The sequence below is a fragment of the Lutjanus erythropterus genome, chromosome 22 (genome assembly GCF_056507025.1).
Source record: "Lutjanus erythropterus isolate fLutEry1 chromosome 22, fLutEry1.hap2, whole genome shotgun sequence".
NCBI lineage: Eukaryota > Metazoa > Chordata > Actinopteri > Lutjaniformes > Lutjanidae > Lutjanus > Lutjanus erythropterus.
The window spans coordinates 4,405,567-4,422,400 of record NC_139338.1 but is presented as its reverse complement, the minus strand read 5'-3'; the positions used below and the strand labels follow the sequence as shown (position 1 = coordinate 4,422,400).

The window sequence follows — 16,834 nt, the reverse complement described above, 5'->3', positions numbered from 1 at the left end:
GAATCATTCAAACATACAACATACAAAATGAAAAGAACAATAAAATTAAGATGAATAAATATCCAATTTTGTACTTGTATAGTCACAGAAATGTATGAAGTTGTAGGCCTATATAAAGAATAAATCTGCAAAAGAATTAGAAAATAAAAGCAGAAATATAAAGAGTAATAAATATAAGAAAGTTTGCTTTTCCCTACAGGTTTTGCATTGGTTTTGTTTTGTTTTGCCCTTGATGGGGCAAGCTGTCAATCAACTGGGCTACACTGCATTTATTAAAGCAAAAACAAAAAGGGATAACAATAAATCAGTGACACTACATAAAAACAAATAAATGAAATAAAGTAATTTATATGCAAAAGATAAATATGCAGAAATAACTGAGGGAACAATTCTTTATTTTCTTATTCTTTTACAGAGCTCTTCTTTTTTTAATGGCATGCCTTGTTCAAGCAAATGCAACAGGGAAAAAACAAGAAAAAAAAAACCAAAGGAATAAAAATGAATATTATATACAAATATTACAAGTTAATACTATGCAGAAAGATAAACAAATATATGTTAAAAAAAACAAACATTAAAAGACAAAATATACAAAAATAATGACCAAATAAGTGTGTAAATGAAAATGTTTATATTATTATTTTATATTTTCTTTGTCTTTATATAGCTCTCTTCAGATGTCCACATTTTTATTTTATTTATTTATGCTTTTATGCATTCTTTATATTTCCATATTTATGTTTCTCTTCACATTTCCATATATTTATTTTTTAAAAGTTTATTTCTCTTTACATTTCCAAATTTATTTATTCTTTTATATATCTTCCTTTATATTTGCATACTTGTAGTTTTTATAGCATTTCCTTGACTCCACAGAAATGAAGAAAATGACAACACGAGTCTCCTGTGCTGTAAGCCGTAAGTCCGACGTTTCCCGACAGGCCATGAACGCAGCACAACACATGCACACCGTCCCCGCAGTCCACAGCACACAGAGCCGCTACCTGCCAGGCGGAATGGACGTATCCTCCGGTACCCCCAGCTTCATCCTCAGCCCAGCGGAGCCGCGGGAAAAGCCAGGCCCGACATGACAGCGCCGGCACGGGAGAAGAAAGGCCGCCAGCAGCCGCGGCTGAGCGTCCGGCCGGAGGCGGTATGGGCTGCGGGTCGCTACGCCGTGCTGGCCGCCCTGTGCGCCCTGTGCTACAGCAACTCTCTTCACGGGGAGTTGGTGCACGACGATGTTTGGGCTATCATCAACAACCCGGACGTCCGACCGGGCTCCAGCCTCAGAAACATCTTCAGCAACGACTTCTGGGGCAAGAGGATGGCGGACAACACGAGCCACAAGTCCTACAGACCCCTCTGCATCCTCACCTTCAAGTAAGTTCTACCGCTCCCCGAAAACTCCGCTGTTTTCACCTCCATCACCTCCGCTCGGAGGTCCGATAACAAACACTTTCTGCTACTTCAGTTTAAATCGCAGTGATATTGATACGAGCGCGTGCTGACAGTTCGCTGGCTAACTATCGCACGAGCGTGCAATTAAAGCTGACGTCATACAGCTGTCCGCTTCTGGAAATAAGCTGTTGCAGCCTCACAGTTAACTTTACAACAATTCAAGCTACATATTTCACCTTATAGAGTCTTATAGCGGCTTCATATAAGGCAGAGAGTGCTGTGGTCGCTACAAAGTACAGAAAGAGCATGATGGGAATATCACACAGACTTCTCCATGCTCCCATTATAAATATTTATATAATAGAGTTGAAGCAGGGAGAGCATCTTGGCTGGCCAGCTGCACACTCAACTTGTCCCAGCACATCCCAGTCCTCATGCCCACAACACTGCCTCCATGCAAGTTTAAAGGGACAGTTCACCCTAAAATCAAAAATACATATTTTTCTTCTGGTCTGTAGTGCTTTCAATTAATCCATGCTGTTTTGGTATGAGCTGCAGAGTTCTGGAGATATCAGCTGTAGAGATGTCTGCCTTCTCTCTAATATAATGGAACTAAATGACACTAGTCCTTTGGTGTTCAAAGTGCTAAAAAATGCATTTGAAAAAGTAAATAGCAAGACATTCCACAGACCTTGTAGAGAGCAGTTTCATGTAGGAACTACTTTCTTTCTGGAGTAGAAGCTACTGGAACTACTTTCTTCTTTAATGGGAAAAAGTAGTTCTTGCATCAAATTGCTCACAACAAGGTCTGGATTATCTTGAGTAACCAGGTCCTGATTTTGGGGAAGAGACACCGTTTTTTTTTTTGCGCTTTTAGCACCACAAGCAGGGTGCCATTTAGTCCCATTATATTGGAGAGAAGGCAGACATCTCTACAGCCGATATCTCCAAAACTCTGCAGCTCACACCAAAAAATGTAATGTATAAATACCACTCCAGGCCAGGGGAAAAATATGTATTTGTTATTTTGCGGTGAACTGTCCTTATTCCAGTTGAAAACAAGTTTATATTCAGTCTGAACTAGGGATGCAGCAGAATCCGAATACGTCATTCATGAAAAATAATGTGATGGAAACAGATACTTCTTTTATCTGAAGTTGGAAAAAAATTCAAAATGAAATGCAGTAACAGTCAAAGTACTACTTTTTATCTTCATTTTGGTACATTTTTGTACAGTTACTTAATTTTAACTAGGGTCTGACCGAGAGTGGATTTTTGGGGCAGAAAGCGATATCAATATTGGGGAGCAAAAAAATTGCGATGTTGATAGATCAGCTGATATTTCTTGCACAGAATTTAATACTCAAAGTACACAATATATACATAACACCTTTTTTTTGCAATGATCCCTCAAAAGTGATTACCACTTGTGCAAAGATTTGTAATAGAGACAGGATATTTTACAGTTTAACAATAAACATCATAGTCTAACACGACAATGACACAGTAAACTTTCATCAAGATTTTAATCATTAGAAATAATTAGAAATAAAAAACAACACAAAAAGAGCAAAATACATGCATGACACCTGAATAAAAAAAAAAAAAATCAAAGAATGCTGTATATAAAGCTGACAAATAAAAAAACCTACATTATGTTCTGTTAATTTAAAGGGTACATATAGGACAACATATATGCTGATACCTGTATAGACTGACACAGCTGTGATAAGCCAGTATCAGGCTGATAATATCCATCCACCAATATATTGGTCTGGCTCTAATTTTAAAAGTGCAATAATATTATAATGTTAATTTAAGAAGATTCTCTTCAACTGAAGGATATCCTTTATATCTTTGCTGTAACAAGGTTCTATTTCCAATGCAAAACAGAATTGCATTTGTCAATGAATATTATAGTAATAACTTTATTTTTATAGCACCTTCCAAAAAATGTTTACAAAGTGCTTCACAAAAAGGGACAATTAAAATCAAGCAGGACAATAATGAAATACAACATGGCATATAACAAATAAAACAGATAAAAACAGCAAAAAAAGATAAAATAGTGGATAAAAATATGCATGAAAGGAGAGATAAAATAGGAAACAGATAAAGACCAGACGGTAAAAATGAATCTTGAGAGATGACTTAAAAGAAGATAGTGAATATTCCAGTCTACATTCTTGATGTAAGCTATTGTAAAGAGTTGAAGGGTTAGGGTTAGAAATGTCAACATTTGTCCAATTTACCTCAGCTCCTGGTATAAACCACACCCATCTCTGGTGCTCTATCTGAATAGAGAGACAGATAATTGTGTTGGTTGAACAGACACAGATGATGATGTGTTTCAGGGCACCTCTAGTCTGAACGTTTAAGACGTCTTTTCACCCACCTCAGATGATGAGTGTGAAAGCTTTTGTCCAAAGTCATATTTCACTCATGCGGCGTACACGCAGACATAATTTCAATGCATTTAATGAGTCAGTTTCACTATTGATCACAGAATGTGGTCATTTTTTTTGCAGGCATGTGACTGTAGATTTACAGGAAGGGAATGGGACAGGAGCCATTCTTTTGGGAATTGCACGGCACAGGAGTATTCTTGTGGGAGTGGGGTGGGACAGGAATAAAAATCCACTCCAATGTCATGCTGTAAAGTACCTAGTCACTGGTCTGGTGATTACAGCTTTGACTCAGGAAGTAAGTAGGGCTGGGTGATTAATCAAATTTCAGATAAGCTTTTGGCTACCCATGATCATTAAAAAAGTTTGTTTTATTTATTTATATGTTTTTCATTTTATTATTTGTTTTTATTTATTTCTTCTTTTTCAATTTAATATATTGAAAGTTCAGTAATTGTGTTAAAAAAGCTCAATAGATGCTTATGATGTTCTCAAACCGATGAATAATCATGGTTAATAATCGTGAGTTTGATGTCAATCTAAATAATTATGATTATGATTTTTGCAATAATCGAGCATCCTTACCAGGAAGAGTGCTGGACTTTGAGGCCAATTTGACATTGTAGCTAAACTGTGTAATGATGGCGTCACATGATGCACAACAGTGCCCAAAAGATTTGTTCCCATATGCTTACATTGTGAAAGAAGCAGCTCTAAAAGGGATACACTATTTTTAACCTCATAGCCTCTGCAAAATGGCTCATTTTACAATCAGGATTTGATTCATTTAGTCCAGTAACATTTGGAAAGTCTATAACAGCCACAAAATTAAATGATTTTATTCCCATGTAAGTTAGTGGAGGGCTAAAACAGAAGTTAGCCACTCAGAGAAAGGAAGACTGTACTATACTTACCCTATGGGCCGCACAGGATGGGAGCATATGTGGAAGACCCAATACAGGACTTGAACTTCTGATACAGAACGTTCACTTTTGACCCTTTTCTTAGTGTCTTTTCACCAGTGATGATTTTTAAAAAGTCTTTACAATGGAAAAATTGCTCTGTGGGCAGGTTTGAGTATTAAAGGAATTTAGATCACACTGAACCAAAAATACACAGAGAGAGAAGAGAAAAAGGGTTTATATGGAACTTGTTGCTCAGCTCTGTAGGACTCTCACTTCCATGGCGGTGGAGCTGGAGGTGTGGGTGTTGTAAAAGTTGTGGACACGGCGGTTGACGCTGGGAAAACACGGCATGCTTTGCTCCAGGAGGGCGGGTCTGCTGGCTGCGCTCAGTTTGGCGCAGGGTTTCAGTTGGAGGAACCAGGCGGGCATCCAGAGCAGAACAGAACAGAACGGGGTGGGATTGTGTTAGAAATGATATTATGTTGCAGTGATTGCATGAGAAAAAGAGGACAGCCCACACAGTGTTCCTAAATGAGGGGAAATGAGCCAAACTGAGCCTCGCTGCTGATGCAAAAGTGGATTGAAACAGAGCTGAGAAACAGTGTCTCCAAGACTGTCAGCTGTCTTTTTTTTTTTTTTTTTTGAGGATGCAGCGTTAAGAGTGTAATGCTGGACACATCTAAGATATGTTCAAAGTCCAGAATATAATCAAGGCTATTCATTCTCCTCCTAACTGAACTGCAGCTTTGTTGACAAAAACATGAAATTGTGATAAACAGTGGCAGAGAACATGGGCTTGGTGTCCAAAGTTATGCTCCTGCATAAGACATACAGTAGGAAACCACGGGAAGTGTTTCAAATAGTAGTGTTATGATATCATTTTTTCCTTCCAGACACCAATTCCAATACCTGAACTCTCTAAAAACCACTGATACTGAGTACTGATCAAGTACCAGTGTGTTAAAGAATATTAGGCATGGCTGATATGGATTTTTTTCAGCCAAAACCAATAACTGACAGTAACCTGCTTCCAATGGCCAATACTTTTAATATGGCTGATAACTTCATGTTATTGAAGGCTATGCTAAGAACAAGTTGATATAATCTGTAGTTTTCATCACAGCCGAGGGTAAGAAAGCTTCAGATGTGGTGATTTAGTATTCCACAGATCTGACCGAACCAAATCGAACTGACATCACTATGACAACAAAAATAAAGAACAGCTCTGACTCTAAGAATGTTTGTCAGTTTTTCAAGTAAAGTTCATCTTAGAACTTAACAGATATACTTTAGCTTTTATAGTTTATTTTGCCTGAAAATGTTTTGACATAATCTGTCAAATCAGATGTTATTGAAGCTGATATTTATCTTCTACAATTTCATTATTGGTATAATAAATAATAATATAGATTTCCTATTTTTGACCAATATGTTATTGGGCCTGATATTATTCGTGCATCCCTAAAAATATGAGTATGCATATATAATAATTCTTTAACAGCTGTATACTCCTGCCCTTGTATGGATGTGACATGATTACTATCACTGTAGTTTGGCCTTGCTCAGGTAAAAAAAAAAAAACAACAAACAAACAAAAAACTGGCACATAGAACGCTGCCTGGAAGAATGAAGGACCCGTTTCAGGGCTAAAAATTTATGTGGTATCCGATTAGTGCATAGACTCACGTAAACAACAAGACCCAAGGCAGCATATTAGGCTGTATCAGAGGTATTTCTGATACTGGTATCAGTATCGGAACAACCCTAATATAAGTACTAGTACTTAGTACTTTTTGGTGCATAGCTCTAAGTCCTGAAAACTGTCTCGTACTACTGTATAAATAGTTTGGTCCACGATGACTAAGATGACGTCCTCAAATGTCTTGTTTTGTCCACCACTCAAAGATATTCAGTTTACTGTCAGAGAGGAACAAAAAAACCCCTGAAAATATTCACATTTAAAAAGCTGGAATGAGGGAATTCTGACTTTTTTTTCTTAAAAAAATTGCTTAAGCCGTTTACCAAAGTGGTCGGTGCTTAATTTAATGATCGATTTTTCAATTAATCTTTGCAGCTTTAGCATCAGCTCCTACGTTGTAAAATTACATGGTGATTCAGGTGTGTGGCGATGAGGCTGCTGTAAGCCAGGCTGGGCAAAAATCAATAAATTATGTTATGATGCTACACTGTTTGTTTTGATTATGATTGAACATAACCTTCAAACTGCACACGGAGAGCTCACACTAATAAGCAAGAGAACTGTTACTTGAAAATGGCACACAGCAGTAGAGTACAGTACAATAGACATATCACGCTTGATGATACCGTCCTGCTCAAGGACATGAACATCAATCAGTTAGCATATTGAATTGTTTTATTGACCCCCTGTCACAGGTTAAGGGAAATCATTTAAATGAGGGAAAAAGCAGAAAAATGCTCTTTACTCTCTCCAGAACATTTCTGATGGACTTTAATACAAGTATACTAATGTTGGAAATGAAGTCAGACTCATGATTTGTTATGTACATGACTACATCAACTGTTCAAATGAATTACAGTGTGTTCATTAGTCTGAGTGACAGGTCAGATCTTAGGTTGAGCTACAGAAAAGCAGTCATAGATTCTTTGTTCAAGGGCTCTTCAGCAGCAGCAGGGTGAATGTTCTCTAACAAGGAGGCTTGAAACCGAGCGTGTGCGACTTTGCCACTTTTATTCAAGCGGGCCGACAGGTGAATGAGAAGTGACAGTGTTGTGGAACAGTCCTGAGTGAGGCAAACAGCAGCAGACTGCTGGCGTGAGAGAAAGTGTGGACAGACAGTCACTGATGCTTCATGGTGATAATCTGTTCAGAGACTGTTCACAGATCACAGAGCGCAGAGACAGTGAACGCAGCAGCAATGAGAAAGCAGGAAAGGTTAAAAAACAACAACACAGGACTGCTGCTGACACAGGCTGTGGCCTACAGCTGGTATACACACACACACACACACACACACACACACACACACACACACACACACACACACACACACACACGATTAATGAGCTCTTACTCAGACAAAGTTGTTATTTTCTTTTACAAAAGGGACACTGTGTGGTGGAACATTTGTGGTGACCAGGTTCACAGCATGTGTAACATTTGTTACTCTGCAGTTTTAAAAATACTTTTTCTAACTCAGGACTCTCAGAGGACCATACTAGAGCTGCAGTGATTAGGCATTTAATGAGTCGATTAATTGTTTCAGTCAGTTTTTAAAGCGATAGTTCACCAAAAAATGAAAATTCTGTCAGTATCTACTCAGCCTCATGCTGATTGAAGGTTAGGTTTAGTTTTTTAGTCCAAATTGCAGGATGCACAATATTTGTATAAGGGAAAATGTGTGACAAAATATTTTAAGTCAAATATTGTGGTGCTGCAGGGTTGTTCTGGCCAACACATCGTTCTCTAGTGTTCAGGAAACATCTTTATTTAGTACAGATCCCTGAACAAAATAACACACCATTATTGTTTTAATGTGTTTTTCAATGAAAATAAGATTTATGTAATAAGTATTATGTAAGAATGTAAAAATGATCCTTTCCTCTAATATCGCAAAGCATGTTGCAGTTGTAGTATAGGTAAAAATAATTGCATTGAGATATTAAATAACAGAATGTTTTTGGCTTAAATCTTCACTGTAGATCCTTAGATCCTTGCACACCATCTGATCTGGGTCTGTGTGGTGTGAGGGTGTGTGTGTGCAAGTAAACAGCATGTTGGGGCTTTAGGAGACTTGAATTACACCAGATGAGCAGTATGGAGGCATTTTATTTTCTGTGGATGTTAACGTTTGAAAACTGGTCACCGTTCATTTTCATTGTCTGGGAGATTCTGCAACACAGTATTCCTGCGAAACTCCAGTAGTGTTTTGTGAACTACAAAACTAAAACCTAACTAAAACTAAACGTGACCTTCAGTCAGCATGAGAGTGAGTAGATAATGACTGAATTTGAATTTTTGGGTGAACTATCCCTTTAAGCAGTAATGCCAAATATTCCCTGGTTTCAGCTTCACAGATTTGCAGGTCTGTCATTTCTGACAGTAAATGAAGAATCTTTGGGTTTTGGACTGTTGGTTGGACAAAAGAACCAATTTGAAGACGTCACTTTGGACTCTGAGAAATTGTCACAAGCATTTTCACATTTTTTTTTTTTTTTTTTACATTTTATCAACTAAAATTAAAAGATTATTTGTGAAAATAATACACAGATTAATCAAAATGATGAGTTGCTGTCCTGGCCCTAACAAGGACATTCCGGGTCACATGACCAACAGAGGTGACCCTGCTAGAATCAGTGCTGTTGTCAGTGATATATATTTTTACAGAACTCGGGAAACTTAATCACTTGTTTTGTTCCTCAGAGACTCCCCTCCTTTGTCAAACATTGGTGCAAAGATCACTGGAATGCAGGAGAGGGTTTGATTGCAAACTGAATACAAATTTAGTGTTTGCCAAATTCAGAATTATAATAAAAATCAGCTGGTAGTACTGTATACTGTGGTGATTTGAATAATCCAAAAATAAGTATCTTTTGTGATGAAAAACCCACAGAGAATTATGCGGCTCTATGTTTTCTTGTAGACATGCAAAGTTTTTTTTTTGCCTCTGTTAACTTGTTATTTTGGTTTTCCAGACACAAACTCTGTTCTCATGCTCTAACAGCAGCAGACAGTTGTTCAAAAGACGGTGAATATTGACTTCACATGTCAGGTAGCCAGAAGCATGACACTAAAACCATCCTAGTGTTGAATGTGTCAATAAGCTGTTTGTTAAGTTAACAATGCTAAGATATAGTTAGAACCAGAACCCCCCTGTAAAATGACTGTGTGTTGTTTTTATACTTTGTTTTTTGAATGGATTTAACAAGCAAGATATAATGTGTTGAATTGTGGGCTTTAGATGAGCAAACTGATAACCCTAAACTAAGCTCATGGCAAAGTTAAAAACATACAGCATGTATCCAAATGGGAACAATACAGATAAATTTGACTAAATGTTAAATGAAAATTGTGATATGTATAAGATGTCACATATATCAGACAAACAAATATTTTCCAAAATGTGTAACTGTTCCTTTAATGGCAAGACAACAGCATCCAGAACTAGCTGCTCCTCCTCTCAGGTTCTGGATCTATTTTTCCAGCAGACCTCATTTAGAGTAGAGCAAGAGGAGTGTTGGGGGATGTGATTGGCCGGCATGGTGACAGACATAATGTGTCCCCAGGCGGAGCTCCATCAGCTCACCCCACACTTAAGATAACTGAAACCGAGTCCTTGACTGAGAGTGTGTGTACCCTGGTGTGTGTGTGGTCAGGCAGCAGGATGGTTTCACTGCTTGATGATGCTCAGTCTAATTAGCCAACAGCGTTACAACCTCTCAAGCAGCTGCTCGCCAGTCCTCCCTCTAGTATTACAGTTGTTGAAGAAAATATTTGCGCCTTAATGCTCCTCCTGAGGACGGACGGCGTGGCTTCCAGCTCTGCAGGAGCATCTGCTCTCACAAACACACACACACACACAGCTTAATGATGAGTGTGTGCTGCAGACAGCAGAGCCTCAGTAATGGCCGGAGACAGCGGAGGAGACGGCGATCTTTCAGGAGTGACAGGTGTTGCCTTATTGCTCACTCTGGAGGGGATGTTCAGCAGAGGTGGGAAGTAACTAAACACACATGCTTGGTTATAGTAGTGATATAGTGATGTCATACTTAGACTTTTCAGTAACTATTTAACTAGAGTATTTATTTTTACATAATTGGGGCTGATTTTCCAACATCAAGACTGACTTCAATCTAAATAAATGGAACAATAAACCACAGAAAAGACGATTCCATGATGCATCCATCAGTGAAAGTCACGTAAAACAGATGTAACTAAACAAAATCCGCTTAAAAGATGTAAGAAGATGTAATTACCTGTAACGAGACGAAAACAACAAAAAGGACGCAGCAAGATGAAAACTTCTGAAAAGATGTAACAAGACGTGGTAAGATGTAATGAAACAAAAACAATGTAACAAGGAGAAAACAACAAAAAGGCATAACAAGACAAAAGTTACTTAAAAGAAGCAATAAGATGTACTGAGAGGAAAATTATTAAAAAGACATAATAAAATGAAAAGTATTTAAAAGGTGTAAAAAGACAAAAATTACTTAAAAGACACAAGATGAAATCAATGTGAAAGACGTAACGAGATGAAAATGATGTAAAAGATGTAGTAAAATTATAATGACACAAGAATACGTAATAAAATGAAAAAGGTAACAATACATGACAAGATGAAAATAACATAAGAATATGAAATGAAATGAAAACAGTTTAACAATACCTAATGTGATGAAAACAACGTCAAAGACCAAACAAAATGAAAATGACATAAAATATGTAACATGACGGAAAAAATGTAAAAGAAGTAACAATACAAAAAATGATGTAAAAGATGAAACCAAGGGGCTCCTGGGTGGCTTGGTTGGTAGAGCGCGTGCACCATGTGCAGGAGCTGTGAGTCCTCTGCTGCAGCCGTGGGTTTGAATCCCGCCTGAGTCAGTACTTTTACCCCACTGGAGTAAAGAATGTGTGTACTTTTGTCACCTCTGATCTACAGGGCTTTGGGCCGCAGCTTCGAGGCCTGTTTGGCCATCGGCTCCTCCACACCGCCTTCATTACCTCATCATGTGAAGGATGCCACTTCACATGTGTAGCCACACTCTTTTTTTCCTCATGCGTGAGATCGCCTGTAGCTCAACCCTTCACCCTCAGCTGCTGCAGCTGCTGTGTGCATGTGGAGAAAGGTGTAGCTAAGAAAAGGCACACACACGTCACTCTGTGTGTGGAGAAATAACCATTACAGGGTAAGTCAGGTCACAGTGACTGTCAGGCTCATTTTCTCTGCTCTTTCTCTCCCTGCAGCACTTGTTCAACTCCAAATGCTATCAGGACTTTGCATAATTAAAGGAATTAAGAGATAACATTTGGTGAATGGAAAATAGTTCCTGACGTGAAAATTATTGATAAGGCCATAATTAGAGATAGCTGACATGGCTGCGTTCATGTGGGATGTTTTGCATCTGGCACATTCAGGGCCAAGTTGTGTGTTGTGAGTGTGTCTACAAATATTTTTGAGTCCCAGATTTCAGCTAAAATGACCTCACAGGCATTTTCCATGCTGCATCTGTTTCAGCATGATGTATGATCATTTGCCCGACAGAAGTGAAGATTTTTGGCTCCGTATCACAGATTGGAGTCAGATCAGTGGACCTACAGCTGACAGAGGCTCAGTGCACAACTTCATCAATTCAGGCTGTTATGTACTTCAAAACACATGTGGACAGCAGAGCAGACAGTGCATGTGCACACAGGCAAATGATGTGATGTCCAGAGCCATTCATGAAGTAAAAAACAAGGACAATGTTTATAAAAAGTTCATTTATTAAACCACTCATTCTTCAGAAGTGGGACAGAATCGTATGTTGAGGAGGTTTGACTTTTACTCTTTTACTACAATAATGCTGGGAAATTTATTCTAAAAGATCAAACTCTTGCTTTTATTGATGTCAGCTTTGTTTTACACAGTTGACATTATGTCATATTTTTTCATTTCACAGCATAGTCGTAGTGAGCAGCCATTTTATTTTTTAAAGTTGCTAAGAGTTTTCTTAATGCTAATCAAAATACACATTTTCAAACCATCATTCTCATTTAGCTTTGATTCAGGAGGGCTACAGAGCTGTGGTTACTATGTTACTATGTTGATATTATTTAACAAATTTACGAAAAGGAGGGTCATCTTGCATTGGCCGTGGTCGGTGAGATGTCACTGCAGTCCACTTGGAGGCAGGTCAGGTTTGTTTTGGCCCCACGCCAGAGTAAGCCCATCTTAGGCACGGCTCGACGCTGCTCAGTGCGATAAAAGTGGTAATGGAAATGCAAATCAGTGCAATACAGTTTCACTCAGCACAATCAAAAGTGATGGTGGAAAAGCCCTAGAAGTGAGATAGGAGACCTTAGGGTAAAGATTAACCTTTTTATGCCTGGTGAAATCGAGTTCACAGAAATATGGGACACAACTTTAAAGCAGCATATTCATAAAAAATATATTTTGAAACAAAGATCCTTATAATAGCATATTTTTACATCATCAGTAGGTATTGTATTTTTTTGTATGAAGTTGTGAATTCTTGTCTGGGACAAGAAGTTCAAAACATTAAAGCAATCCAATTCATAAATTACATGTATTTCTTATAGAAAAACTCTTAAAGAATGAATTTCTACTAAAATTAAATGCAGATGATATGAAAATGTATTGAGGTTGTTACAAAGTTTAAAGATTCAGTGTGTAAGCATCAGCGTCCTGTCAAAGTCATACTCCAAACAAATAGGAGGCAGTATGTCACTAAACTAAACACTAATTGCTGCCTACTGTGGCAGCCGTTAGCTAGTTCAGTTAGCCCTGCAGCTAGCAGTCCTAGTAGCTGACCTGAGTCTGCATGGATTGTGATATTTTCTTTCTTGACATTTTGTGAGCTTAATTTGATAATTTAGTAGACTTAAAAGTAAATAGAGCTTGTGGAATGTCTCCCAGCTGAAACTACAGCCTGAGCTATAGCATCCCACTATCGCCTTTTCACTATCGCCGTTACAAAGTGCTATTAGAGACGGGATAAGGTGGGGCTAGCTTATTAGCACGTATTTTCATCACATGAAAATAAAGGTCTTGAAATAACATCAAAACTGTTATTTCTTCACATTCTATTATTTTTTTATTGTTTTAAGCAAAAATCTTATTTATTGCACCTTTAAGAATTATTAGACTTTATAGTCAGAAAATGTCATTGTGGATAACTGTGCCGACCTCATGTTGAAATACAAAAAACTCCAAAACTTGTCAGTCAAATAAAACCTAAAATCTCTGCCACAGGCATTTTTGTAAGAGTGTTCCCAGTGATGTATTTAAATTTTACATAAAATATTACATCCAGTTGATTGTTATGCTTTGGGGCATTCTGTCCCTAAACTGGCAGTCAGGTATTTGTCATCTGGGATAACAAGCAATCTGGAACAATTTTATGGGACATTTTATTTTGACACATTATCAGACAGGGTGTTAGACAATCAGGAAGACCCTGAAGGATCCCCAAGCAATGGTAAAAGCATGCTAATGATAATGCAGTGCTAAAACTTCTGTCACACCAAATAACAATTTGAAAGATTAGATTTTGAAAGTAAAAGACAGGTCCTGGGTATTCCCTTAAGAAGGTCTTAAGTAGTAACATTTAGATAAAAATCAGACTTTATTCACATATTCTATTGCAAGTGTCAGAGCTTTCCCGCAAATTTTATCATCTTTTCATCAATTTCAGCAGTCCCCTGCACAAACATCATACATGTATGTCTCAGTGAACCGACTCTTGTTTTGTTTTATTATTCACTATTTTTTTGTTTATATTTTTTTCAATTTTTTCACAGGTACTGAAAATAACACAACATTTGTCATTGTTATTATTATGTTTTTTTAATCAATGTTCTGTGGGCTTTTAGAATTTGATCTTGTTTGTGAAATACCCCCTGGGTGCAATTCTTCAATGACAGATAAAGCAGATTTCTATAATTCTTGTAATTCTGAGCCTTATTAGAAAGGTTAGTCAGAACACTCAGAACAGAGAGTGGTTTTGTTCTCCCTTGAACAAGCTGACTTTGATTTTTAATGAATTATCTGAAAAAATTTGCAACTTTCCTTTGCAATTTTCATATGGGCCTGCAGTTGTATTGCAAAAAATGCCTTAAAGCAATTCCAGAAAAGCAAAATCCTGGAGGGACTGCCTTTTTGATCAGAGTTAATAGTAGTTTAGTAGAAGAAAAATGAATATGTATGAATATTACAAATACACAACATATACAGCTGAATTAACAGTTGGAGCAAGGTTCTGTTGAATGTGTTTAACCAAGGTGTGGATCCCCCCTCAGTCAGAATCAATGAAACTGCTCCTGTAGATTCTGCTGCGATGCTCTTGTGTAAAGACAGAATGCAAAAAAAAAGGCAGTGCACCTGCATACGAAGTCAAGACAACAGAAAGATGCAATTAGATGCAGATTTGTTTGGGATGTTACCAACTGATGCAAAGATGCTTCAGTGAGAGCTCAGCATGTGAACACTTCTGTCTAAACATACCTCTACAATTGTTTCATTGTGATACTTCAAGCACTTTAAGTGGCTCCATAAGCTTTGCATCACAGTCACTGCTGCAGGTCAAACGGCTGACAAAGGCAGAGCATGGTCCTACAATTTTTCAAGAGTGCTAACGATGGTTGACTTCAGTATGAGAGCAACACTTTTTGTCGAGACCTTTACCAAGTAGTTTGACGCTTCAAAGCCAAGGGGAGGATACGCCGGGGCTTCCATCCTGGTGGACAATTTGAATGTAATGAGCTAACAGGTTAGCTGTAACAAAACAAAACAAAATAGTCCCTGTCTCTAGATGTAACATGAACGTAGTGTTTTTCATGCCTACAACATGTAATGTTCAACAATCATCAGTATTATTAGATCTTAGTGCAAGCATGCGTGGTGGATCACTGATGATTTTTTTCTTAAAATAATGATTCAAAGCGATAAAATAGTTGGTGATTATTTTAAGAATTGATCAATCATTGATTAATTGATTAATTGCTGCAGCTGTAGCTCAGTGAAAATACCTCCTCTGCTTGGGTTTCATGTTTAGATGACCGCTCATCAGAGCTGGAGATGATAAATATCTACGTCTCCTGCAGAGTCATTTGACCTGGGAGTGAATACTGATTCTACCCTTTCCTGTTGAAGACAAAAGCCAGATGGTAGCGGGTGTTAGTGGGTTTTTTTGTACAGTGTAAAAGGGGCTTTAAAGCATGAAAATCTGTGTTTAATGTGCGCAAAAATGTGAAGATACCAGACATGTTGATGGATTGGTGATGCAGAATCAGTTGAACGAGAACGTGGGCAAAACAGCAGAGCACTGTAGCTGGATGAACTGTTGAAAAGCACCCAGATCCAGGCTGTCGTGAACGGTTTAGCTTGTTCCGTTTTAAAATTCATTGAAGTTAGCAGGCTGATAACAAATCAGACGCTGATTGACTTTGTTCTCTTGCTCAGCATGGACAGCTCCGGCTGACTTCTGCTCTGCATGAAACGAATCACGAGCTGCTCCCACAATCATCAGAGGAGGGACTTTTTATGCATGCAGAGGAACAGATGGGAACACTCCACCAACACCTGTGGCCTGGGGGTCACTTCTCTGTGCATTTGTCTACAAGAGCACACCCCCACACACAGGCGCACACACACACAATCCTGCGGTGAATCTATGGGGACTGTGCAGTCAGTCCAGCATTGTCTTTTCTGTGCCAGTGAACACTGCAGGGCTTTTTTTTTCCCTGATCAAGGTGAAGGACGCGCAGAAGAAGGAGTAAATACACACAAACAAGGCAGCCTGAAGGCACTTTTTATAGCCGGGGCCTGATGCGCACCGCGAACTGAGCAGTGATTATGGTGAGAAAACAAGGGAGAGAGAAAGACACGGGCAGAGAGAGATAGCGAGAGGCCATGCGATTAAAATAGAAACACGAGGACAGATGACACAAGACAGCGATGGAAGAAGTGGTGACGGATGCTCTTCTGGAAAATGAGGAGGAGGAGGACACAGTCACAGCAGATAATAGGAGGAGACAAGAGCAGGAGATGAAGAGTGAAAAATAAGAAATAACAAAGAAGGAGGGTGAGAAAGTGATAGATGACGCCCTGGAGTGCGACAGAAGCTGACTCAGGCGCTGTGAGGGCTTCATCTGCCAGTCGCTGTTTATCTGCTTCAGAATTTAAAAGTTATTACCTGAAGTTCAAGGATCCAGGGCAGCAATTTAATTATCTGCCACCCTTTATTTCAAGAAGAGGTTCAAAGCTTATCTAAAGCATTTTCACCCTGTTTTCATCTGTCTGCCCCTCATGCCTGCAGTGTTTTATTCAGCCTGTTTTACATTGCAGGGATTTGGTAAGGCAAATTACCATAGCTGCTAACTGCTGATGCAATGCTCCCCAGAATAATTAACAGCCTATT

The 16,834-nt window shown here is 38.4% G+C and overlaps 1 protein-coding gene across 1 annotated transcript in view; it reads left to right on the top strand.

Moving 5' to 3' along the window:
- The first annotated feature begins 902 nt into the window (after positions 1 to 902).
- tmtc1 (transmembrane O-mannosyltransferase targeting cadherins 1) overlaps positions 903 to 16,834 on the top strand; it is a 212,900-nt gene continuing 196,968 nt past the window's right edge. The window contains exon 1 of the mRNA XM_084711318.1: positions 903 to 1,383. Coding sequence (XP_084567444.1) covers positions 1,088 to 1,383 — 296 coding nt within the window. The 5' untranslated portion in view covers positions 903 to 1,087. The remainder of the gene's footprint in view (positions 1,384 to 16,834) is intronic.